The sequence below is a fragment of the Aquarana catesbeiana genome, linkage group LG02 (genome assembly GCF_042186555.1).
Source record: "Aquarana catesbeiana isolate 2022-GZ linkage group LG02, ASM4218655v1, whole genome shotgun sequence".
Classification (NCBI taxonomy): Eukaryota; Metazoa; Chordata; class Amphibia; order Anura; family Ranidae; genus Aquarana; species Aquarana catesbeiana.
This window is the reverse complement of record NC_133325.1, coordinates 96,812,996-96,840,850: the sequence shown is the minus strand read 5'-3', so window position 1 is coordinate 96,840,850 and position 27,855 is coordinate 96,812,996. Positions and strand designations below refer to the sequence as shown.

Sequence of the window (27,855 nt, the reverse complement as noted above, 5' to 3'; positions counted from 1 at the left end):
ATCCATTGAGATATCCATTAGCTGGATAGTAAATACAATGGGAGGGTCACCTTGGTGCATATATAAAGTGATGCCCATTTTCACCAAGCCGAACTGGCATTCCAGACCAATATTAAATACCACTAGAATCTGCTGAAGATTGGTCACCTGCGGGCCCACATGTGTTGGGAGATGGGTGACTCCAGATTTAATTGGGAAACCTTACATGTCCGCTTTTCAATTGCACTATAAGATCCACAGGGGTCCCCAATCCCTGGGCCGTGGACCAGTACCAGTCTGTGGCCTGTTGATGACCAGGTGGTGAGTGACGACCATGGTCTGGACAGGACTATCACAAACCGCGGTCGCTGCTCACCTCCTGCTGTGCGGCCGTGCCACTTAGCCCATGTATTCTCTTCCGCATCTCCCACTGGCCGACTATGTCATTCTATCAGTAGGGCAATGGGCAGGAGTCTTTTCATATTAACAAGCGGGTAATCACCCGAAAGTTGGGAAGCTCTCGCCATCCATCCAGATCTGCAGCTCCTCCGGGCCCCCTGCCCTGTTGATAGGATGATATTAGCAGCCGGGTGAGTGACCCTGGAGCGTGCATAGCAGGGATATGCAATTAGCGGACCTCCAGCTGTTGCAAAACTACAAGTCCCATCGTGCCTCTGCCTCTGGGTGTCATGCTTGTGGCTGTCAGAGTCTTGCAATGCATCATGGGACTTGTAGTTCTGCAACAGCTGGAGGTCCGCTAATTGCATATCCCTGGCATATAGGCTGATAACTGCCTCTGCCCTGCCAAAGGTAGTACTGTGCAGGGGAGGCAGACATTTAAAGGGGTCACTGTGATGTTAGGAAGGAATGGAGGAAAGGGGGGGGCATGACTGCAGGGGGCACTGTGACTGCTAGGGGCACTCTAATGTAAAGGGGCACTGTGATATTGTTAAGGAAATGATTAAGAGCTCCAATCGAGCCCAAGGTTATCTGCTACTGTCTCTAATTGAAAAGTGTGGATATGCATGCATATAAACACTTTGAGACACGCTCAGCTCCGTTACTTCTTACACTTCTAATTTATTCAAGGCGGTGCTAATGTTTTATACACACAAATACGTCATTGCTATGTTAGTCTAATAGGTACATCTCATTGGTTAAGATAAAAAAAGAAGATGGAGAATCTTCATAACGAGGTTTGGCTGTCCTTGGTTTTATCTTCAGTTCCGCGTTCTTCTGATGTGTGGGATGTAGGGGGTACCCGCCATTTTGAGAAAATATAGGAACAGAGCAAACCTGTATACTTATATAATGAGTAAGGAGAAAAATATGTATGCACATAAGAAAATAGACATTTTCAGATTATTATTATTATTTACATCACATTCCTTCACAATCCCCCCTAAAATGACTATTTTCTCTTTTCTGTCCCTAATACTAAAGGTCCTACTTTGGCCTGGCCCTTCTCCTCAGCAACTCTTTTAGGCTGTATATAGAATTGGGCAGCAACTGTTCACTTCCCTCCTCGATACAGCTGGAGAGGTGCAGTCAGGCGCTATCTATCCCTAAAACCCTATAGGATTGTGAGATTATGGACAGGGAGTGACTGTAGAGGAGTGAAGGGTTTGTCATCTTCCATCATAAGGGGGTCCTCTTCTTCTTGGTGGAGAAATGTAGGTGTGCTATTGTCTACAGCCTTGCTCATTAACTTTTTACGAAAGGTAGAATACAGCATACAATCAGGGCTAAAAGAACCAGGATTATTAATACCGTTACCCGTATCTGGGCGAGCACCTTCTGCCACCCACTCATCCAGCTAAAATATTGATCCCATGGGTCTGCGATACCTGAGTTCTTCTTCAACTCCAGTGACAGATCTTCTAATTTCTTTATAGCTAAAGTAACCTTACAATTTGGGCCAGTATTATCAGGAATGTATGTACAACAGGTTCCCGTTTTTTCCTATGATTTTACAAAACACCTCCTTTCCCAGATAGCACCATGTCTAAGGCCATCAGGTCCTGGAATGTCATGTAGGAAGTGGGGGCTAACTGGTCAGCAATTCCCTGGAGGGCATCTTTAGAGTAATTTACAAATCTCTGTTGGTTATAATATGTGTAGTGTCAGGTCACCTAGAGGCTGGGTGACAGATGCACACCGTTGGGAACAGGAGTGCACCGCAAGGTAGTGGACCCCACGGCTGACTGCTGCGGCTTAAACCCTGGGAGGTTCAGGAAGCAGGTCTACTGGATCACTGACACAGATCCCACTGGGAGCTAGAGCATAGATTCCCCAGGGCGCGGAGTCTAAGAGCCAGCAGGTGTTCACCAGAGCCTTTAATGGTAAGGATGGACTGCGCTGCAGTCTGGCTCCAGGTCGTGGCCCCCAGGGTCTCACAGCTCACGCTCACGGTAGACTACAGGAGAAGAGGAAGGAGGCAGCAGGCTGGAACATCAGGGTCACAGGTAAACAGGGATGGTCGGGAACACGCCAAAGTCGGTAACAGGAATCAGATGTAGGAAACACAGCAAGTACACATAGAGGCTAACACACAATGGTTGATCAGCACTGCTGGCTTGCGGTGCACAGGTTAATATAGGGTTCCCTGATAGGGCCTGGGGTGGGGCCATGCTTAGAGGAGAGGATACAAAAGCAGTCAGGTGAGGGTCAGCTGGTCTCTAGAGATGAACACATGGAGACAGGTATGCTGATCGACAAACTCTATTGCATAACCATGACATGTAGTTATTCCAATCTACATTCTTGCTGACAATTGTTATGGGGATCAAAGACTCAAAACCAGCTTTTACCTGGTCCCTGGCTTTAAACTCATCAGGGACCCCCCTTGTAACCCTTATGGCATCTATGTATACATGAGGATCAAAGCTTCCGGAGAGAGCTGCTCGCTTCCTCCTCTGACTGTGTGCTGGGTCAGTGTATGTATCAGGGGTATCTTTGGTTAGGATATGGGGGCTTTCTATTTTCATCCTTTTTGTCTAATGCACTCTGTGGTCGCCCAGTCTGGCCCTGTGTTCCAACCCACTGGCCCCCACAGAAACCACAACTCTGTCCCCAGTAACTGTCTGTGTGGCATACATATATGTCCTTACCGTCAGGGATATCACTGTACCAATGGCATCTCCATGAAGGGTCAAACGGACAAGGTACTATGTCACAGTAATCTAAGGTAAAGGTGGTCACATGTGTACCTGAAGAGTTACACCAAAACGTAATTATGTTATCATTTTTGTGATGGCCACCTCCTGGGCCCCTCCCCCCTAGATCAAACAGAAAAAGGATATGCAGCACCCGAAAACACGCTCTCCTGCAGTGATAAGCGTGTATTCAGGTGTTCTTCCTGGCCAACTTGACTGAGGTGGCTGTGGTCAGCAAAACTTGGAATGGACCATCATAACTTGGCTCAAGGATCTCCAGACAGTAGTTGGTGTGTTCCTGTATCTAATTCAGGATCTGGAATGGAAGAAAACACCTGGACATGCATTCAGGTTAATTCTCGTGATAATGTGGTTACATAATTAGTCAACACATCAGACTGCAACTGTAACTGTTGTGGAAAGTAACAACCAAGTCTGGGAGCTGAACCAAACAAAATTTCATAAGGGGATAGGGCATGTTTCCCCTGGGGGTGTGTCTGACACTGAACAGGGCAATGGGCTAACTGTCTGGCCAACTCATGTTAGTCTCTTGGGCCATCTTTAACATCCTGTTTTTAGTGTCCCATTCATCCTTTCTACCTTCCCGCTACTTTGAGGGTGGTATGGGATGTGTAGTGCCAACTGAACCCCCAGTGCTGCCCAAATCTCTTTTGTAAGGGTTGCTGTTAGGGCTGGTCCCTGATCTCTCAATATCACCTCTGGGACCCCAAATCTACATACTATCTCACTCAGTAGTTTCTTAGCTGTGGTCCTGGCAGTCATGACCACTTCCACTAGGGCGTTTTCGAATCTGCCACTTCTTGGCACTTGAGAATGATCAATTTGCATCCTCTGGAATGGGGTATAGGGCTTTTGCCAGGTGCTTCTTCTGTGCTTCTTCTGTGCTTCTTCTGTGCATCCTGGGTTACATTTGGTGCAGATAATGCATGATCTGCAGAAGTTGTCGGTCAGTGGAGTAACTCTTGGTGCAACACTTGTTGATAAGAGAGTTCATAAAAGTCTTTGTCAAGTGGGCAGCTCCATGTGCCCATTGCACCACAGCTGGGTACATACTCCTGGGTAGACAAGGCTTCTTGTTGCACTCGAATAGTCCATTTCTGAGAGTTGCTCCTCTCCGTTTCCAGCTTTCCTTCTTATCCGGACTTGTTGTTTCCTGTAGTTCTTTTAGATAAACTCTGTCCACTGGGAAAGTCTGTAAGGTAAGCACGGGGTGGTCTTCTTCTACCACCCTGCTGTCCACTTCCCGTGGACCACCAGCTGTCTGTTTGGCAGCTGAATTGGCTAGATGATTGCCTTAAGCTTCCTTTGAGTTCAGTTTGTTGTGTGCTTTTACTCATAATAGTCACTTGGGTTGTGAGAAGCAAGGCATCAATCAAGTTTTCACAGGTGTTCCTGCAGCCATCAGGAATCCTCTGTCCTAGATAACACCATTATCATGGGCAATGCTGAAAGCATATCTTGAGTCCATATTGATAAGGTCAGGGATTTAATTTAGAGTTCTCGCTTAATATAATGCCTACGTGTAAATCTGTTATGAATGTAACTTTTGGCTGCTGAACTCGATTGAAGCTGCTTTTGTTGCCTTGTAACTGTATTGCCATGGTGTTGGAGCTTGTGCCTGTAGCCCAGGTGACTCCTGTTGTTGTTTACCCTTGCCCTTTGTGGGGGTTGTGCTGATGCTATTGTTTGTATAATTGCCTATAAAAGGCCTTTGAAAGAAGTAAAGGCAGCAGTCCATTATGCTCAGAAACTGATACACGGATTTCTGACTCTGTGTCTTAATTCCTATAAGAAGCAATAATTTGACAAAGCAATATAAACTTAAGCAACTTGTTTAAGAGTTGAACCTAACATTTTGGCGCCCGAAGAACAGGGACTCACCGATGATACTACAAGAGGTGGCTGAGCTACGCTGACGGAACAAAAGGACAGGCATTCCGGGAACCACAGATTGAAAACCTGCGCAGGTAAGAAAAAGCTTTATTTTTCTTATATTCTGTGCTCCCCTGATTTGTGCCTATCCGTTCTGTCAGTTACGGTTCTCCTGGTTTTAAAACACCAGCCTCTGTAGTGGTGAGTCTAGAATTACTGCATATTTTTAGTTTATATTGCTGGAATTATTTGTTTGTTTGTTGTCTGTGTCTGTCTGTCTGTCTTGTTGAGAAAGTGAATGAGCCTTGTCAAGGATGGTATGAGTTAGAAGGGGATTGCCGAACTAAGCAACGGAATGCGCCCTTACCTCGCAAGAGGACTTTGGGGGTCTGACGCTTATGCTTAACCTCACATCTAACTCATAAACCATAGACGGGTTGAGAGTATAAGCCCTGTCTGCTCCATAAAGCAGGGATAAGAGTGTATGAGAGGGATTCCCAGATACGGGGAGGGAATAAGATCTCCATAAAGTCCGGAGATCTAGTCGGATACCTGGCTACTTAAAGGAATGCTTGTATATGTTGTAGCCGCATTTTTGTATATGTTGTAGCCGCATTCTGGTTTGTTATTGGGCTAGCATATAAAGTAATTATTTATTATTGGGCTAGCATATAAGGTAATTCGGTTTCAGAAATCTCATTCCGGAGAGGTTTTTAGTATTCTAGCACCCTAGGAGGAAGGCAACGAGGAACTAGTGTAACTTAGCTGGTTTGTTATTGGGCTAGCATATAAAGTAATTATTCATTCTTGTATATGTTGTAGCCGCATTATATTGTACACTAAGTGTCCCACACGCTACCTAGGCAGGACTGTTAGAATGGGCCAGAGGAACACAAAACCCCGTCAGGGAATTGTGGCGCACTATACGGTGCCACAGATAATTAAAAACATCTGTGGGAAAGAAAGATGAAGCATAGGACTTAAAGGATGTCTTTCGTAAATTTAAGGTGAAAGGAGCAGCGGGTTTAGACCCGGATGTATGGAGTGAAATAGTGAAAAAAAAATAGTGAAAAAAAGTGAAATAAAAAGGGACAGACAAGGAGAGGTGTTAGAGAAGCAATGGATGAGTCAGGTTCAATGCTTAATTAAGGTTTCAAATAGAGCAAAAGAAGAGGGGTGGAAATATAATCCAGACTGTGATGGTTGGGATATGAAAGATAGAAGAACAAAAAAAATGTTGAAATTTTAAATAATCTTAGCTCAGCCATCCCACCCCCATATACTGACATAGAACGTAAACCACACAAGATATATCCTGTACTTGAGGGGAGAGGATGGGTTTGTCAGCATTGTGGGGCACAAAAACCTCATCCAGAAACTGTAGCTCCCGTACGCACTGATACACGCATTATAGCAAAGCCAGCTGCTTTCTGTAGATTTGTGACACAGTTAATGAATACACATGAAGCAACCTGGCAGGATGGGGAGGATTTATGCAGACATAAAATGACTCTGACCCTGTTTAACCAGTTTATGACTGACCTGCAGACCGAGCTGAGGGGGATGGCAATACTGGAGACAGGACATGTCAGACATATAGACTCAAGGGCCCCTTTTATTGCTAGATTAGAAGCTTTCTGTCAGGCAAAACAACAGGAGAGGGGGTCAATATCACCCATGAAACAAATGCCAGGACAGACTGTATCAGAATTTTACTTATCTATGGAAAGTATGATGGCAGATGAGGGATTGGATTTGGCTCTGCCAGTCACGATCCGAGCCTTCAATAGACAGTTTATGGAAGGATTAATTCCACAGATAAGTGAAAGACTGAAAGCTTGCACACCACCCTTAATTTGTTGCGATTTTTGGCAGAAAAGGGTTGTAAGGTTAATAAGAAAAGTTACAAGTGTGTCAGGAAAAAGTTATCTTTTTGGGACATTGTATATCACAGGGTGCGAGACATCTCACTGAGGAGAGGGTTCAAGTGATAAAGGGAATGTTACCCCCACGGAATTTCAAACAATTGCGTATGTTTTTAGGTATCGTGTCATATTGTAGACAGTGGATACCACATGCTAGCGCTTTGATGCAGCCATTATACCATTGTTTGAAAATTGTACCGTATATGCTTACAGAAGTAGCTTATGAATCGTTTGTCACTTTGAAAAAGTTGTTGATTTCTGCCCCGGCTATTGGTATACCAGATTACACCAAGATATTTAATCTGTACATTGCTGAGATCACTGGACATGCCACAGGTGTTCTGACACAGGCACATGTAAAACAAAGACCAGTCGCTTACTTTTCAGCAGCATTAGATCCAGTATCTAGAGGTTCACCGTCTTGTGTACGGGCGGTAGCTGCAGTGTCAATTATCATAGATAAGTCATCAGAGATTGTTCTAGACAATCCAGTTGTAGTGCATACCACACATGACATACATGCAATCTTGTCTCAGGTACAGCCCAAACACATTTCAATGGCTAGGCAATTAAGGTTACAGTGTACTTTACTCTTACCTCCAAATGTCACTTTTCAGCGCTGTACAGCCTTAAATTTGGCCACCTTTTTGCCTCTTCAGTCACCAGATTTGGCAAGGGGGAATGATAGTACTAATAGTACTAGTGAGAAAAGAAATGAGGACACTGACACTCTTTTGTTTAAAGAAGTAGATCAGCACGATTGTTTTCAGCTCATGGAACAGGAGACAATGGGATTCCCACACGTTACAGATACACCAATTTTAAACGCTGAGTACACCTTGTATATAGATGGTAGCAGGTTTGCTGATGACAAAGGTAAATATCACACAGGGTATGCTGCAGTGACTGATACCCGGGTGATTGAAGCACAGCCCTTACCAGCCCACATGTCAGCACAGGAAGCAGAATTAAAAGCTTTAGAACAAGCCCTAGAATACTTAAAAGGACGAGAAGGGAATATTTACACTGACTCTGCCTACGCTTATGGTGTAGCGCACGATTATGGCCACATATGGAGGGCTAGAGGTTATCTGACAGCAGCAGGTACACCTGTAAAACATGGAGAAGGGATTAAGAGAGTCCTGAACAATCTTCAAAAGGTTAAACGAGTGGCCATCATGAAGATAGCGGCACACACGAGCGCAAAAACAATTGAGGCAAAAGGAAATGCATTTGCAGATTTGACTGCAAAACAGGCAGCTCTAGGGGAAGGAAGCCCTGAGACCTTAGCAGCGGTAGAGGTGAGTATCCCAGAACCAACATGGCAGCAGCTGAGTAAATTACAGGAGCAAGCAGGGGAGAGCGAGAAAAATAAGTGGGTCAGGATGGGAGCAGCACCAGACCTTGACAATGTATGGAGGGAAGGAGGCAAAATATGCCTACCTGCCTCTCTGTACCCAGCAATGTCAGCGGCAGTTCACCTACCCACACACGTCAGTTCCAATTCCATGTATAGGATTGTGAACCAAGGATGGCTCGCCCCTGGATTCAGTAGCACTGCAAGAAACTACTGTGCAGCCTGCCAAATCTGTCTCCTGAATAACCCAGGACAGAAAGTGAAAACCCCACGAAAACACCAGGTCCGGGCCCAATACCCCTTCCAGAGACTGCAAATTGATTACATACAAATGCCTAAGAGCGGCCCCTTTGAATTTGTCCTCGTGTGTATCGATTTATTCTCAGGTTGGCCCGAAAGTTATCCAGTAAAATCGGCTACAGCTAAAGCCACAGCTAAGAAACTGATCACTGAGTTAATACCTAGGTTTGGTCTTCCTGAAACCATAGAATCAGATAGGGGGACACACTTTACAGGAGAAATCATGCAGAATGTGATGACCATGTTAGGGGTTCAACAAAGTTTTCACACCCCTTACCACCCACAGAGTTCAGGATCAGTGGAGAGAGTAAATGGGACAATAAAGTTAAAAATACAAAAAGCCATGCAAGAGTTAAACAAGCCTTGGCCAGAATGCCTGCCTCTGGCTTTATTCTCTATAAGGTACACTCCAACAGGAAAAACAGGATTATCCCCATACGAAATACTTTTTGGGAATGCACCTAGATTAGGTTTATACTTTCCACAGAGTATGCAATTGCAATGTGATAGTTTGACTGCATATGTGATACAATTACAACAACGTCTAACTAAGATCCACAAAAGTGTGTATTCTTCTCTTCCAGACCCTAATTCAATAACAGGTACACATACGCTGCTACCAGGGGATTAGGTATATGTAAAGAAACACACCAGAAAGACATTGGAACCCAGGTTTGAAGGTCCTTACCAAGTACTCTTGACCACAGCCACCTCAGTAAAGCTGGAAGGAAAACCTACCTGGATACACGCATCACATTGCAAGAAACAACCCGAGAAAACAACATGATGAAATATCTACTTACATATTTTTTTGTTGAAGATTGTTGTTTTACAAATATATGCATGGACTCCTGGTATTAATGTACTTGAAGTAGAGGAAACAATGACTTTCGAATGGAGCATAGATGACCCTAAAGTGGCAAATGTATCAGGATATGAGATAAATAAGGATTACACTGTGGGTAATTATACTGTTGAAGGACATGGGCGACCGTTTCATGTAGATGTAGGTATAGCATGGATACAGGCAGACCCCCTCTCAGAAGTAACTGTAACTTTCCAGTGGAACGATAATATGGGTTTCCCCTTTAACAATAGTAAGAACCATAGGTGTCATAAAATATCCCTTTCACAGACATGGAAACAAGCCCGGGAATGGGTAGTGGGACAAATGTACCAAATATTAACAGTCATGGCAGAAGGAGGGAATATAACCGAAGGGATGTTTAATCTGACAGATATTACCGTTAATTAATCCAGTACTTTCCTCTGTGCCTCTTGGTGGAGGGAAGAGAGAGTTGATGGGTGGTACTGGATGGCACAGACCTATGGGTTTCACATACAAATGGAGGAAGAAGTAACGCCAACAATTGAATCTTCCATATTAACACCCGTACCAAACACTTGCATAAATGTATCAACATCACAACAGAAAACAAAAATAAAATTTAATATCACCTTTCCCCCGATACCGGAGTGTAGGTATAAACGAGAATGGTACGACACACTATTGGGACTGACAGGTACAGGGATGGGAATTTTAAACTCAGTCGAGATAGAAGAAATGAACAACAGATGGAAGCATGCAGGGGGACACATAGCTGACAGCTTGACTATCACAAGCAAATGGTTACCCACCACTTTTGAAACCCAACTGCAAGAAATACCCCTATTACAATTTTTGGGAGGGTTAATAAATCACACGATAGGAGCAGAGCTCCAGCTGTGGAATCAAAGTCAACAGTTTGTAAATTTCACACAGTGCTCTTTTAACTTCTTATCCTATCATATCACAAATATATGTGTATACAGGAAAATAAATAGGAAAATTAGGAGAATAGACAGGGCATACCGATAAATGTGTATTGACATCACCCTACTCCTATAAAACTCCTCTTCTTGAATTTTAAGATGTTGGTAATACCTAGGGGGATGGGTTCTACCCCTCTGACAACTCGCGGTCAGGGAAAGGACTCTGGGGAAAAACTGACTAGAACTTATTCATGAGGACCCAGGGGGAAGGAGAGGATGATGTCAAAGGGGGAAATTGATAAGGTCAGGGATTTAATTTAAAGTTCTCACTTAATATAATGCCTACGTGTAAATCTGTTATGAATGTAACTTTTGGCTGCTGAACTCGATTGAAGCTGCTTTTGTTGCCTTGTAACTGTATTGCCATGGTGTTGGAGCTTGTGCCTGTAGCCCAGGTGACTCCTGTTGTTGTTTACCCTTGCCCTTTGTGGGGGTTGTGCTGATGCTATTGTTTGTATAATTGCCTATAAAAGGCCTTTGAAAGAAGTAAAGGCAGCAGAAACTGATACACAGCCTGTACCCAGCCTGTACCCAGCCTGTACCCAGCCTGTAAAGGCTCAGAAACTGATACACGGATTTCTGACTCTGTGTCTTAATTCCTATAAGAAGCAATAATTTGACAAAGCAATATAAACTTAAGCAACTTGTTTAAGAGTTGAACCTAACAATATGAATGTTGGCTCTTTTTCCCTCTGCCCATTTACATGCTGTAGTAAGTGCTTACAGCTCTGCCTCCTGTGTAGACATCACCGGTGGTAAGGCTTCAGCTTGTAGAACAGTGTTTTCAGTGGTGACCGCGTGTCCTGTGTGGTCATGGGGTGACAAGTCAAGACTCTACTCCTCCTCCTCCTTTCCCCCCTCGAGAAGTGGAAGAAGGGTGGTAGGGTTCAGTGTCTGACAACTTAATAGAGTAATGCTGTCCAGTAGGAGGGAACACAGGAGTCTCAAGTGTCTGGTAGTGGACAAGTGTTTCGGCTGGATCTTGGTTGAATATGGCAACAACGTCATGGGGAGCAAGCAGAACGAGGCAGTGTCCGAGGACCAAGTTCAAAGTTTTGTCAAGCAAGGCTTGTGTAGCAAATCCAGCTCGCAGACACAATAGGCCTCCTCTTGCTACCGCATCCAGCCGACAGGAATAATATCCTATGGGGCGTAGGCTGATGCCGTGTGATTGGGTGAGTACACCTGCAGCATGTCCCAGACGTTCGGATACAAAGAACTTGAGCGTTTTGTCGTAGGCTGGGAGCCCTAGCGCCGGGGGTGGCGCACTTAAAGGCTTCAAACTTTAGATATTTCTTCAGGAGACATCTGGAAGGGGTCTGATTGCAGAGCATCAGTAGGAAGGCTTCTGTAATCCATGCTCTGCACTAGGAAATTAGTCCAAGGAAAATGACAGGTGTTGAGCACCACTGCAATTTGGACTTTGAGGCTCTGCAGCCCTGGTTGGCAAGATAGCACAACAGGCTTTCTGAGGTGACAGCTGCACAAAGGAGAAGGTCATCAACATGTTGGAAGAGAATCACTTCCGGGTGTTCCTCTTGTCATGTGTCAAGGATGATAGCCATAGCTTTTGCAAACTGGCTTGGAAAGTTCTGTGCCCCTTGTGGCACAACTGTTTAGGTATGTTGCCGTTTCTTTCCGTGGATGAATGCAAAAAGGTACCAGCAGGAGGGGTGAGGGTGGACACTGAAGAAAACGTTTGTAAGGTCCACCTCTGTGAGGTATTTTGCAGTCAAAGGCATCCACAGCAGGTACCTGGTTCTTCTTTTGGGGTTCTCTTCTTGGGGTTATTGTGGTTTCCGGGGCAATGATGCGCCCTCTTTTAGCTTGACTGAAACTGGTGGCACCTTTAAGTGACCGTTGTCTTCCGGTCCTGTGGACCATAGGCACGCAGGGATTCTGTCAAGTACTTCCTGCAGTATTGAACTTGAAGTTTTTGCTTCATTAAGTGTCATCAGGAGAGGCAGAGAACACAAAGCAGATTAGTCTTCTAAAGATAGGGGAGTATGTAACCTCATCCCCCCTTCAGGCGTGTCCTGATTGAGGCCTGTAGTCCGGACAACACATCAGCTCCTAGTAGATTCAAGGGACATGTAGAGGACACCACAAATCTGGCAAGCAAATCAGGAAATGTCCCCACTTGGAGTGGCTCTACAAATGGACTGGAGCGGAGCACCCCATCCACTCCCACGCAGGAAATGTCTGTGTCTCTTTTCATAGTGGGAGAAACTCAGATCATCAAAGGCCTGTACGAGTTTAGTATGATACTTCTTCAGACTCCCCTTTATCTTGGGTAATATCTTGGATTGTGGTCTTCTGATCCTTCAACTTCTCCTTTGCCCAGTCGTGGAGTTGTGCACACAACTCCACGCCTGAGGTGTAGGAAGTGGCACTTGTCAGGCTGGCATCATTGAAGGCCGTCTGCATGACTGGCCAAAAGACATGTCCTGCTTTGATTCGGCATAGGCTGATCAAGTCTCTCCAGGCAGCTGAGTAAGTTTCTTGTATCTGCACTATCCTGTGGTAGAAGGGAATTGGCTGCTTCTCTGGGTCAGGCAGACTTGTCACTAAGGCCGCTGCTTGTGATAGAGTAAAAGCGACATACATCACTGGTGCCCCTTCTAGTAACCAAGACTGTTGTTGGGGCGGGGGCTGGCAAGAGGCACTGTTCCTTACGGTTGCCAGCATGTGTTTGAGATCCTCTCGGAACTGAGAGTCTCTAGCCGGATTGGGGGTTAAATCAGTGGGTGGCTTTGCTGCCTGCTGTTGGGCTTCCCACTCAGATGCTTCTTCATCATTAACATATCCGGCCTGGGAATGTGATGCTCCCGTATTGGGGAAGACAGGTGTGTGGTATGAACCATCTTGGTTTAAAACAGGGAGGGCTGGGTACAGGCTGTTTAAGCTTACTGGGTGTACCAAGATGGCCACCGGCAGGAAGTGCACTGGACTGGGTAGAAAGTGAAGGCATGGGTGCACTAAGATGGCCGCCAGGCTGAGTTGTCACACTGGGTTGTGCTTGGGTGGTGAGAAAGGAGTGGTTGTTAGACGGAGGGCAGTGCTGTCCCTCCCCTCCTTTGTTTCAAGTTCCAACATATCATCAGCTCTGTGATACACATACATAATACAATTGCCATCTTTCTTAACTTCCTTTATCCAATTTTCTTTATCACACAGGATTTTTCTCCCTGTTTCTTCAGCAACATAAATTTCGCCACTTCTTTCAACTTTGTTAACTATTTCAACATCTTATCTCCTCTTCACTTTCACATTCTTTTCTCTCTCTGTTTCTCGGCTAACGGCTTGAGAGGAGAATACATACAACCAAGGGGTTAATATTTTTTCTCAGTGTTCTTATCAAATTCCTTGGGTGGAAGTACATAAAACTGCGCTCCTAGCTTCTACTGTTTGCTATAACCTTGTAATGTACGGTTAATCTCAGAACAAGAACAAACACGTCAGGGGTAGTGAGGAGCAACGGCCCGCGACCCAACAGATCCCCCGGGCAGCCCCCCCTCCGACCTTAACCAGTCCCCAACCCCTCTCGTGTATAGCAAACAGTAAACCACAAATACACTCACGACAGGACATTACACCTGCCACTCTTCGAACTGCAAAATTTCAGCAGGCTAAGATAACCCCAGGGGCAGACAACTCCCCTTAAACCCAGTTAAAGGCCGTCATTACAGTTACTCCCAGAGGCCGACAGCACATCTGGGGGTGATACATCTGTAATGCTTTCAGACTGCAATGCCAGCAGCTGAGATAACCCTCAAAGATTCGACGAACCCAGAGTAACCCGTCCCATAACCGACTGCCACAATAACCCATCCCACTCCAGAGGCCGACAGCTCATCTGGAGATGAGAACACACATGTAGCACTTTTAGACTGCTGAGTTTCGTAGCCCAAAGAATGACAAACAGTGAACAAATACAGTCAGCAGAAACCCATTGACAGGTTCGTTAAAACAACCTCAGGCGAGGAAATACCTGCCTCTAAGACAGTCTCAGCATACCGACAGAATCCAGCCGTCAACCGAAAGATAAGAAAGTCGTACAGTGGTAAGAATATAAATCAAACTTACCGGTACTGTTAGGGCTGCGCAAACCCCACTCTTATCAATCAATTAACGCCCAAATGCTTATCGCGGTCTGGCTTCGACTGTAGCCTGAGGTCCCGGGTTTCGGCACCAGCTGTTAAGGAAATGATTAAGAGCTCCAATCGAGCCCAAGGTTATCTGCTACTGTCTCTAATTGAAAAGTGTGGATATGCATGCATATAAAAGTAAACACTCTGAGACACGCTCAGCTCCGTTACTTCTTACACTTCTAATTTATTCAAGACGGTGCTAATGTTTTATACACACAAATACGTCATTGCTATGTTAGTCTAATAGGTACATCTCATTGGTTAAGATAAAAAAAGAAGATGGAGAATCTTCATAACGAGGTTTGGCTATCCTTGGTTTTATCTTCAGTTCCGCGTTCTTCTGATGTGTGGGATGTAGGGGGTACCCGCCATTTTGAGAAAATATAGGAACAGAGCAAACCTGTATACTTATATAATGAGTAAGGAGAAAAATATGTATGCACATAAGAAAATAGACATTTTCAGATTATTATTATTATTTACATCACATTCCTTCACAATATAAAGGGGACTACACTGCAATCATTACCAAGCTGTAAAGGGGGGTTGTGGTGTGAAGGGGTCTGAGGACTGACTGTGAATATACCCTCGTTCCCTAAAAAAATGGGCTGCCACTGAACCAGTCCAGGGTGTCAAAAAGTTTGGGGACCGCTGCTGTGACAGACCCCAACTCTCACAGTACGTCATGTATGATATAGAAAATATGTTCATAATACAGAATATTAGTCATATTAACCACTTGCTGACCACGCTATAGCCAAATGACGGCTAGTTCTGGGGGCCATCAAAATGATGGCCTCCCGTGATAATGCCCCCCACGCACCCGCTGGAGAACACTGCTGATCACAGATTGAGGTAAAGAGCCAATCAGTGGCGCTTTACCACGTGATCAGCTGTGTCCAATCACAGCTGATCACAGATGTAAATAGAAGCCAGTCATCGGCTCTCCTTTCCTCATGCTAAGAGCATGAGGAGAGGAGAAGAGAGCCGATAACCGGCCGATAACCAGCTTCTCTAAAGGGGACATCAACACTGATTACTAGTGCTGCCAAAAAAGTGCCCATCAGTGCTGATAATCTGTGCCTCCTTATCAGTGTCACCTACCAGTGCCACCATTGGTGCTACCTATCAGTGCCTCCTCATCCGTGCCCATCGGTGCAACTTATAAGCGTTTTTTCTTGGGGGGGGTTCAAAATTTTTTATGTTTCTTCATTTATTTAGCACAAAATTGAAAAACCCAGAGGTGATTAAATACCACCAAAAGAAAGCTCTATTTCTGCGAAACAAATGATAAAAATTTCATTTGGGCACAGTGTTGCATGACCGCGCATTTGCCATTCAAAGTGTGACAGCGCTGAAAGCTGAAAATTGGCCTGGGCAGGGAGGGGGTAAAAGTGCCGGTAGGCAAGTGGTTAAAGTGCAAGTTTACCTTTTCAGAAAAATCTATTTAATGTGGTTTCCAATGGGTTTTGTTCCCTTCTACGCCATTTCCTGCGGTGCATTTTTTGGAGGAGGTGCAGGTGTTTTGTCACATTCGGCGACCCATCACATTTTGCTACGGAAGTGACATTCCGCTGAGAAATTTCGCAGTGCGCATGCGTAACTTGCCGATATGGGTTCCAAAAGTTTTTGTGACAATACGGACCAGTGAAACCGTCAGATAATGTCACGAGAGTGCGACAATAGCACCTTATATGTAATGTCACGGAAGTGACATTACAGACAATACAAACACTGCGCTATGCTTGCACATATAATTTGATTACATAGCACCTTATAAACACACACAATCTATTACAAATAAATATCTGATCGCTGTCCACGTTCAGGTTGGGGGGGGGTGCAATTTAATCCTGCTTGCACATATAATGTGATTACATAGCAATACAATACAAGTAGAACACATTTTTTTGTTTTTTACATCACTTCCGTCACACTACCTGACGGTTTTAGTGTGCCGTTTTGTGGTAAAAAGTGTTGGAACGCATATGGCGGCGGCATGCATGCGCACTCCAACGAGTAGCCAAATGTGATGGGTCGCCATATGTGAGGAAACACAGGGACTTTTTCCATGCAGGGAGGTGCATTTTTGGGTCCATAGACTTCAATGGAAGCGCACCAAACATGCACTTTGGGTAGGGTTTTGTGTTTAACAACCAGTTTTCTCCTCCTACGGAAATAAAGTCCTTAAGTGAACCCATGTTAGTCCCCATTCACACCGCTATTTTCATTTCAATGGGCTTCCCTACACATGAATAAGTAGCCCATGTAGCTTTTCGCCGCGTTGAGCCTTGCACGTTTTGCCGCATTTGTTGTGTTTTTTTTGCACGCTTCAAAATGTGCGTCGGCTTGCTGTGCTTGGAGTGCCATCAACCATAGCACCGCAAACACGTCACGTGTTTTGAGTATGTTTTGCACACACAAACGCACAGGTGTGAATGGAGCCTTAAAGTACAACTTAGACTCAGTTCACACCTATGCTGTTTGCTTTTGATGTGTTTCTGCACTGCTTTCCTGCTTTTTACTGTGCGTTGTTGCACACGCGATACTGACGCGATTTGTGTTTCGCATTTTTTTTTTTGGCCAATTTGTTGTTGGGCAGATTAAAAACAACAACTCGAGGTAAAATCGTGGCAAAAAAAAACACACTAAGGCTGGATTCACACCTATGCATTTTTAGTGCTTTTTGCATTTTGCAGATTTGCGCTACAGTCCATTTAACATGGTTTCCAATGGAGCACGTTCTGTAGTGCAAATCTGCAAAATGCAAAAAGCACTAAAAATGCATAGGTGTGAATCCAGCCTTAGTGCTTTTCTGCAGCTTCTTTATTGAAGTCTATTGAACCGAAAAAAGCAAAGTTTTGTGATTAAAGACATGTTGGTTCGTTTATTTGGCCCTGGTATGTGAGGTTGGAACTTTAGATTGTCAGCTTCTGGAGGTCAGGGACTGACATGAACGTCCAGTAATACCTGACGCTCTGCGTGTCGGTGTATGTGCGGGCGTGACTCACACGCCCCTAGTGGCTGCTGCTGGAATGACCCATCTAGGGGGATGCGGGGAAGCCTCTTCTGCGTGTGACTCGGCCAGCTGTCCGTTCTCTCCAATGTCATTATAGAGATACAGCACCTTGGCGGAAATGACACGGTGGAAGCATCCCCTGCACTCCTCTAGCAGTGGCCTTGTCTCCCATACAATTAGCAAGTCCTATACCCGGAGTCGTGTGACCACGCCCCCATGTCATCGCCATTCATATATATATATATATATATATATTTATATATAGAGGCCGCGCTCCTTCTCGGCCTGTCCTAGAAGACAGCAGCGTGTTACAGAAGGAGGGGCGTGGCCTGGTGACAGCTGGAGGCGGGGTTATATTCCTGGCATAGGGTCATCGGATGGTGAGTACACACTGACATTGTATATATAAATATACTGTATATAGGGGGATATAGAGGGATCTGTAGTCATATGTGTGACATCATCATACCGAGCACATGGTCTGATGTAAGGAGCCCCCTCCTCCTCCTCCTCCTGTACTGATACAAGGTGTCTGTCTATACATTGCTCCATATGGAGGTGTGATGTCATTCTGACAGGGCCTATTCTTCTCCTATAGAGACCTCCCTCCCCCCTACAGAACTGTCATCTATACCTGACACTGATGGCGATTGGAGTCATCCTCACTCGAATTCTATACAATCTCCAGCCATACACTGTACAATCTGATTGTACAACCTCCTTATGGTGACCTCTCCATAGATGAGCTATTTATTTCCCCATTCATCTCTCCCGTTTCATTGTTTTTATTCAGAATTTCATATAATGTAGTACAGAAAATATAACTAAATTGGGGGTTATTTACTAAAGGCAAATCCACTTTGCACTACAAGTGCACTTGGAAGTGCAGTCGCTGTAGATCTGAGGGGGACATGCAAGGAAAATAAAAAAACAGCATCTTAGCTTGCACATGATTGGGTGATAAAATCAGTAGAGCCTCCCCTCATTTCAGATCTTCCCCTCAGATTTAGAGCGACTGCACTTCCAAGTGCATTTGCAGTGCAAAGTCGATTTTCCTTTCGCAAATAACCCCCCGTTGTCTATTCATTTTCACAAATACATTGTAAGAACAGAATAGGATGACTGTAAAGCCCGGTACACGCAATGAGATTATCGTTTTTTTGCATGCAAATCTCAGATCAAATCTGATGAGTTTACTAAAGTCACGAAAATTCTCGTACGACAGAATAAGAATTCTGAAGTGATGTCATGTGTTGTAATGCATTTGTATTGCATTTTTCGAGCGACAGCTGTCATTGATGTTTTTTATAGTGGGCAATACACGGTATTAAGAACTGGGGTATGTAAACTTTTGATCAGGGTCATTTGGGTAGTTTCTGTTGCCATTATGATTTAACTACTTGCCACCCGCGCTATAGCCGAAAGACGTCTGCATCGCTGGCCTTAATTGCCGGGAGGGCGTCCATGGATGTCCTCCCGAGCAAGCGCTGTCTGCGCAACCCGCTCTGTGGTCACCAAGTCTATGAGACTCAGCTGATCACAGATCCGAGTAAGGGTTCGATCCCGCCCCCTACCACGTGATCAGCTGTCAGCCAATGATGGCTGATCACGTGATGTTAACAGAAGCTCGGTAATCGGTATTTTTTTCTCCTCACGCTGTCAGCGTGAGGGGAAAAAAAAGCCGATCACCGGCTTCTGTCAGAGGGAAAGCCGCCGCTGTGCCCACCAGTGTCACCTGCCAGTGCCCATTGTGCCACCTATCAGTTCCCACCAGTGCCACCTACAAGTGCCCACAGTGCCACCTACCAGTGCCCACAGTGCCACCTACCAGTGCCCACAGTGCCACCCATCAATGCCCACCAGTGCTGCCAATCAATGCCCATCAGTGTCTAATAATCAGTGCCACAGATCAGTGCTGCCTATTAGTGTCAACTACCAGTGCCCATCAGTGCCACCTATCAGTGCCAACCATCAGTGCCAACCATCAGTGGCACCCATCAGTGCCACCTCTCAGTGCCACCTATCGGTGCCGCCTCATCAGTGCATATCAGTTCCACCTATCAGTGCCCATTAGTGCCGCCTTATCAGTGCCTATCAGTGCCGCCTTATCAGTGCCTATCAGTGCCGCCTATCAGTGCCCATCAGTGGAGCCTTATCACCGTACATCAGTGAAGGAGAAAAATTACCTGTTTTCAAAATGTTATAACAAACTATGTAACAGTTTTTTTGTTTTTTTTTAATTTTCGGTCCCTTTTTGTTTTATTTAGCAAAAAATAAAAAACCCAGCAGCAATTAAATACCACCAAAATAAAGCTCTATCTGTGTGAAAAAAAATGATAAAAATTTAATTTGGGTAAACCGTAGCATGACCGTGCAATTGTCATTCAAATAGTGACAGCGCTGAAAGCTGAAAATTGGTCTGGGCAGGAAGGGGGTTTAAGTGCCCAGTAAGCAAGTGGTTAAAAAGGGTAAACACAGTTGATTGATAATAAATGGCTTCAGCCAAACACTAACCATGAGTGGAAGAAAAGTATTTTGTTATCATTCATTTTCTCTGAAAAATTGCCAAGAAATCATAAATCCTGCCAGGGTATGTAAACTTATGAGCACAACTGTGTCACATAAATGATCCAATAAAAAGAAGATGGATTTATATGTCATTCTAAAATGGAAAATGGATATCTCATTGGGTCCAACTGAGACTCAACGATCAGAACAGTGGCGGCTGGTGCTCCATCGATCGGGGGGGGGGGGCGGCAGACAGACCTGATCACAGACCCCCCCCCCCTTAGGCGCTCCAGCCTGCCACCCCACACTAACCTTCCCCCCCCATCGCTCGAGCCTGCCACACCATAACCACACCCCCCATCCCACCCCCCCCAACCCCCAGTCGCCGGCTCACCCTCTGGCTCTCCAGGTCCCCAGTCAGGTCAGCCCCACACTTACCCCATGCAGGTCACGGCTGCGGCACTTCTCCCGTCCAATGGGGTCTTCTGACTCCCGGCCAATGGGGTTTTAGGGAGGAGAAACAGGAAGATATTAGCGAATATTAATTCACTAATGGGTGGGTTTTTTAAAAGGACAATTAGAGCCTCAGGCTCTAATCACATGCTTCTAAAAAAATCCATGCGTCCGGCGCCCTGCATGTAGATTAGGGGCCGGACACATGGACTAGGGGGGCGGCGCCCCTAATGAGCGGCCAGCACTGAATCAGAAATAGGAAAGAGAAGAGAGAAGGAGGAATGAAGTAAAAGATATAAAGTACCGTGTGCCAACTCCCCAGTTCATGTATGGTTCCATTCATCTCTTCTAATAGTAATAATCAATCTATTATAGACATCCCATTCAATCGATATGCCTTACACAGGAAAGTAGATTTCCGTAGATACAATGGTACGTTATCAGTCAGATCTCTGCTTTTACCGTCAAATCTCATGATCCGGTCAACTAAAATACAATCCTGTTCATGAAGAAAAAAGTCTCGGTGCTGCCGGATGATGCAATGCGATCAGTAATTGTCCACCCTGGTCCATCCACTCATTCTGGTCAAATTCGATCGAATTTGAGGCTAAATCAGAAAGGGAAGTTATGGATATTCACTTGCAGTGGGGGGCTGGTCCATTACAGGGTGCCGCCCCCCTAATCCAATGCGTCCGGCCCCTAATCTACATGGGCTCTGGACGCATGGATTCCAATGGGGTTTTTTTTTTTCTTGAAGCACGTGATTGCTCCAAGAGGCTCCAATTGGCTTAAAAAAGTGTGGGCTCGGGTCACAGAGCACTGCGCCCTGACCCCACCCAGTCGCTATTGTCTTCCTGATTCTCCTTCCGGTCAATCAGGAAGCGGGTGAGACCCGATTGGCCAGGGAGTCTTAGGACTTTCTGACCAATTGTGTCTCACGTTGCATTTCCTGTTCAGCTGGGAGGAGAATTATTCTTTGCACACAGTCCCTGTGTGCCGGGGTGAGTGACTCCTGCCCATGTGTAGATGGGACGTTATCCCACGTTGGCCAATGAAGACGGTCAATGACCGGTGACACCCAGGACAAGATGCCAGGGAGAGTTGTTGCCTTTGACCTGCTTTGCATTGTGTTTCTGAAAAGGATTTGGTGAACAGTCTAATGCTGCATTTTAAACTTAAAATACAACTAAAGGCAAAACTTTTTTTATTTATTTGGATAGATTAAGGGAGGGTTATAAACCCTGTCAATATTTTTCCATCTGTGTCCCATTGGGGAGATTTCCCTTCACTTCCTGTCCGATAGCCAAACAGGAAGTGAGAGGAGATCCCCCCCAAAGTGAGGGAATCCCTGGTTATCACCAGAAGTAGTGTTCCAATTGGAAGACTTCCCCTCTATTACTTTTCTGGGGACAACCCCAAATTTGGGATTTTCTTCCACTTCCAGGCCCGGTTCGCACTGATGCGACAATCGCACCGACCTTGGAGCACTTGTCGCATCAGAAGTCAGACCCCATTCAGTGCAACTTGAGTCGCCCCGACCTTAGAAAAAGGTTCCTGCACTACTTTTGGTCCGACTTAGGTATGACTTGCATTGACTTTGGTTAAAGAAGTTGCATGCAAGTCGTGCCGAAGTCGCACTGGGGTCTGGTTTTAAAGTCACGCTCACTCTCAGTGATAACAGTTGTAAAGGAAATTTGTAAGTTCTGTATATAATTGTATTCTATTTTGTAGGTATTGCACACTGCCCTCACTGTGCACACAGCACTAATAATGTTTTCATTACATGTTTACATTCTTTCAAATCCTGATTAGAATTAGCCTGCCTATGTAACGCCCCTTGTTACCATAAACGTACAATTGTAATATTAATGTGATACCTATGTAATCATATGTATAAAAACCTTCAATTGCGTCATAATAAAACAGAACAGTTATTTGGAAAGATGCTGAGCGTATCTTTTGTGTCTGTTCCCTACTGCAGTAGTTATTATTAATTTGGAACCACTAATCAATATGAGAATAGGAGTTGCCTATCATCAAAATCTCCACGTCACAGTAAACTGTACAAATACAAAGGGTGAATCTCCCTAACAGGGGCACAGACAGCAATAAAAGCCTGGGAATTGGGAAAACTTGTTTTCTTTTTTAACAGATTTTTAACCCCAAGATAATGAAATGCTTTATGGCATTTTTATTATTATTTTTTTTTTTTTTTTACTAGTAATGGCGGCGATCTACGATTTTTATTGGGACTGCGATATTGCGGCGGACAAATTGGACACATTTTTATGACCGTTGACAATTATACAGCAATCAGTGCTATAAATATGCACTGATTACTGTGTAAATGTCACTGGCAGGGAAGGGGTTAACACTAGGGGGCAATCAAGGGGTTAACTGTGTTCCCTCAGTGTGTTCTAACTGTAGGGGGGATAGAACTGTCTAGGAGGAGAGAGAGAGATCAGTGTTCATACAAAGTATGAACACACGATCTGTCTGTACCGCGAGCGATCGTGGGTGCCCATCAGGCATCGTGCCCGCCAAGCACTCGCATTGGCTCCGGGCACACGCTGCGGACGCGCGCGTGCTCCCAGTGGCCAAAAGGAAAAGCGACATAAGGTAACGTCGATTTGCCCAGCCGAGCAAACCTGCCGCAGTAAAACTGTGGTGGCTGGTCCAGAAGTGGTTAATGAAGCTTGGCAAATGCCCAGTGTGTGTTGATTTTCTGTTTGTTTAAAAAGGGACCCAGTAGATCCTCAGCTCAGTAGTATGCCCACACAGCTGATCCCCAGCTTATTATTACCCTTCCACTATAGCGTTCCCATGTTGCACGCCACGTGTGCCATCTGCTAGTTGCTTTGCTCCAGTCCGGACCCCGCTCCCCTTCCTGCTACTTCTCACTAGAAGTGACTGCTGTGACATCCTTCTGGTTTGCTTGTTGGTCTCCCAGTGCATCCTGGGATATCTCATACCTGCAATACCTCCAAAACAAAGTGAAGCTAAAGCTGAATAAAAAGCCTCTGAAAAGCTGCAGGTGCTGTTAGCAAGTGTTGTCATAGACTTCTATGGAGGCTTTGGAGACACCCTGAAGCACCGAGACATAGGGTGACATAGGGTATCATTTTTGAAGTGAAGCAAACACAATGTGTGAACGGGACTGTACGCTAATCGTTTTACCTTAATGCAAGGAATGCAAGGAATGCATTGAGCTAAATAATGTTTAAAACCACTTCAAGTAGAAGTAAATATTGTGTGATTTTCCTTCCTAGGTGTAAACCGCATATCAGAAACATGGCGCCTAGCTCAGCTCTACAAGCAGCTATAGATCTCACTGCCGGAGCTATAGGTGAGTCAGAGGCATGTGGGCATGTCAGGACATTGATGAAGCCACGTACCTGTTATTATATTTTTGTTTATGGAGTTGCAATGGTTTAGTGAACTGAAGCTCTGTGAAAAAGTATTTTATAGCAGGGGGTATTGTATGATAGCGGTGATGTTGTGTATGAGGAAAATAGAAATCATATTGTTAGCTGTGCAATTCTTTTCCAGGGGAACAAAAATTCAGCAACCTACCTAATTTATATGACACACCCAGGGCTGATCCATTTTTAACATCTCCCTTTTCGGAGCGAGCAGTAACGAGTAAGGTCCCTTTCACATGAAGGGTCTGATCAGGTCCTCATGTCAGTTCTTCAGGCGGACCTGATTTGACCCTCCATTCACCCCTATGGATTTGTGTCTGTTTACATCTGCCTACCTCCAATCCGGTCCGCCAAAAAAAAACCCAAGGTGGATCAGATCAGAAGGCAGTCAGGGGTAAACAGACAGCGGAGTCGGTGTACACCCACCAGTCCATAGAGCAGAGTGGGCTCTGTCTGTGTCTGCTGATCCCTGCTGATCAGAGCAGAGCGGGCTTGGTCTGTGTCCGCTCTGCAGAAACTAAGCGGACAGGAACCTGTCACCCTCTCTGCTCTGATCAGTAGGGGATCAGCGGACAGATCTCCTGCTGATCTCATGAGAGTTTGCCAAGTGTGAAAGGTGCCTAATGTTGATGACTAGGGTGGCCATTTTCTGGGCTAATAGGCAAGGGGGTGTCAAAAAATAGGGGTGTCAAAAAATGTACCAATGCAATTCCATTTGGCCAGAAGCAGTGATTTTTTTTTTCAATGCTTAAAGTGAAACATTAAATGACCAAATACTCTAAATAATAAGCTTTTTTTTTTTTTTTTTTTTTTTTAAACAGCACGCCTACACCCCCCTCCCCCAAAATTTATACCAGACCCTTTGAGCCTAGTATTGATTTTAAGGGATTGCCTCAAGCATAAAAAAAAATGTGTGAGGTCGCCCAGGAAATCCATACCAGACCCTATACTTCGGATTTTGGAGGGATCTCCGTGCAAAAAAAAAAAAGAAAATCATACCAGACCCCTAATCCAAGCATTCAGACTTTTTGGCCGGGAATGGGAGGGATGAGTGTAGATCCCATACTTTCCTCCTGGACCATGCCATACCACATACCCTCGACATGAGGGGAGCAAGGGCTTCGTCCTCCACAAGCCTGGTGTTTTTAGTGGTCTGCAAGCAGGGGGGCATATCGGATCCTGGAAGGCCCCTTAAATTATAAGGGGGGCCCTAGATACTGCCCCCCACTCATTCATAAAAAAAAAACGTTACCTAGAAGTAAAAACACCCAAATGTTTAATAAATCCTTTTATTAAAAAACCCAAATCCCCATAAAACGCCCCACAGTGTAAATCCATTGTCAGTCATGATGCCTGCTGCCCACCGACTCCATGAAAAAAAAATCCTGATGACCTATCCATATTTTGGCAATTTTATTGTTATATTTAGGTAATAGTTTAACCCCTCTGATCATCGACCATTTGTTGACATGGCTTGGATGACGTCAGTGGTTTGTATGAATGCGGCGGGTGCAAGCATCCTCTGCTTCCTCAGCAACCACTGACAGCCAGAAGCTGTCATGTTAGTCCATGCCAAACGCCCTAAATGTTCGGCATTTGGGCGAACATCCAAACAGCCAATGTTCGTTGCAGACAGTGAGCTCAACCCTAATCATGACACAAATAATACTATTAATAATAATGATATTAGACAGAAATATATTATTACATTAGTGGTCATTATAGATTGCTCTTACCTTAGTTGTCATTATAGTGCGCCATAATTTTACTGTTCAGCAGAAAAGTGGCCTCTTACATGGCCACTGATGGATAATGGAGTGTTTTGTTAGATTGGTGCCAGTGGAAAACTTCACCTTTACATTGGTGGACAGTGTAGTGCCCCATTAGATGGCATTCATTGTAGTGCCCCCTTAGATTAATCAGCGTAGTGCCCCCTTTCATTGGTGTTTAGTGGAGAACTGGCTTCTTACATTGGTGGTCATTGGGGAACTGGCCTCTTACATTAGTGGGCAGTGGGAAACCGGCCTCTTACATTGGTGGGCATTGTGGAACTGGCCTCTTACATTGGTGGGCATTGTGGAACTGGCCTCTTACATTGGTGGGCAGTGGGAAACCGGCCTCTTACATTGGTGGGCATTGTGGAACTGGCCTCTTACATTGGTGGGCATTGTGGCATTGTGGAACTGGCCTCTTACATTGGTGGGCAGTGGGGAACTGGCTAACTGACTTACATTGCTAACTCCTCTTATAATATGTAATTTATTTGTGTAGGTGGAACAGCATGTGTCCTTGTTGGACAGCCATTAGACACTGCTAAGGTTAAAATGCAGACATTCCCCACCATGTACAGAGGACTGATAGACTGTGCAGTGAAGGTTTACAAGCAGGTGGGCCTCCGAGGATTCTACAAAGGGACCAGCCCAGCCCTTCTTGCCAATATTGCCGAAAACTCTGTACTTTTCATGAGCTATGGCTTCTGTCAGAAGCTTGTGAGGAATATTGCTGGCTTAGACAAAAATGCAGCACTAAGGTAAGCAGAATAAACATTTTTTTTATCCAGACAAAAATATACAGTATCTTACAAAAGTCAGTACACCCCTCACATTTTTGTAAATATTTTATTATATCTTTTCATGTGACAACACTGAAGAAATGACACTACAATGTAAAGTAGTGAGTGTACAGCTTGTATAACAGTGTAAATTTGTTGTCTCCTCAAAATAACTCAACACACAGCCATTAATGTCTAAACAGCTGCAACAAAAGTGAGTACACCCCTAAGTGAAATTGTCCAAATTGGGCCCAAAGTGTCAATATTTTGTGTGGTCACCATTATTTTCCAGCACTGCCTTAACCCTCTTGGACATGGAGTTCACCAGAGCTTCACAGGTTGCCACTGGAGTCCTCTTCCACTCCTCCATGACGACATCACAGAGCTGGTGGATGTTGGAGACCTTGTGCTCCTCCACCTTCCGTTTGAGGATGCCCCACAGATACTCAATAGGGTTTAGGACTGGAGACATGCTTGGCCAGTCCATCACCTTTACCCTCAGCTTCTTTAGCAAGGCAGTGGTCGTCTTGGAGGTGTGTTTGAGGTCCTTATCATGTTGGAATACTGCCCTGTGGCCCAGTCTCCAAAAGGAGAGGATCGTGCTCTGCTTCAGTAGGTCACAGTATATGTTGACATTCATGGTTCCCTCAATGAACTGTAGCTCCCCAGTGCCAGCAGCACTCATGCAGCCCCAGACCATGACACTCCCACCACCATGTTTGACTGTAGGCAAGACACATTTGTCTTTGTACTCCTCACCTGGTTGCCGCCACAAACGCTTGACACCATCTGAACCAAATAAGTTTATCTTGGTCTCATCAGACCACAGGACATGGTTCCAGTAATCCATGTCCTTGGTCTGCTTGTCTTCAGCAAACTGTTTGCAGGGCTTTCTTGTGCATCATCTTTAGAAGAGGCTTCCTTCTGGGACGACAGCCATGCAGACCAATTTGATGCAGTGTGCAGCGTATGGTCTGAGCACTGACAGGCTGACCCCCCACCCCTTCAACCTCTGCAGCAATGCTGGCAGCACTCATACATCTATTTCCCAAAGACAACCTCTGGATATGATGCTGAGCATGTGCACTCAACTACTTTGATCGACCATGGTGAGACCCGTTCTGAGTGTAACCTGTCCGCTGTATGGTCTTGGCCACCGTGCTGCAGCTCAGTTTCAGGGTTACACCCAGAAGGACTCTCTTTACTAATTAGGTGACTTCTGAAGGCAATTGGTTCCACTAGATTTTAGTTAGGGGTATCAGAGTAAAGGGGGCTGAAAACAAATGCACGCCACACTTTTCAGATATCTCTTTAAAAAAAGAATTTGAAA

General features: G+C 45.1%; 1 protein-coding gene across 2 annotated transcripts in view; it reads left to right on the top strand.

The window, feature by feature from the left end:
* LOC141127084 (mitochondrial ornithine transporter 1-like) overlaps positions 1 to 27,855 on the top strand; it is a 56,029-nt gene that overhangs the window by 1,817 nt on the left and 26,357 nt on the right. Inside the window, exons 1-3 of one of the 2 annotated variants that reach the window (XM_073613262.1) lie at positions 17,827 to 17,971; positions 23,822 to 23,898; positions 26,246 to 26,504. In XM_073613262.1, the coding sequence (XP_073469363.1) occupies positions 23,844 to 23,898; positions 26,246 to 26,504 (314 nt within the window). In that variant the 5' untranslated portion in view covers positions 17,827 to 17,971; positions 23,822 to 23,843. Of the gene's footprint in view, positions 1 to 17,826; positions 17,972 to 23,821; positions 23,899 to 26,245; positions 26,505 to 27,855 lie in introns of those variants that run through there. The other variant, XM_073613263.1, reaches the window with a different exon arrangement.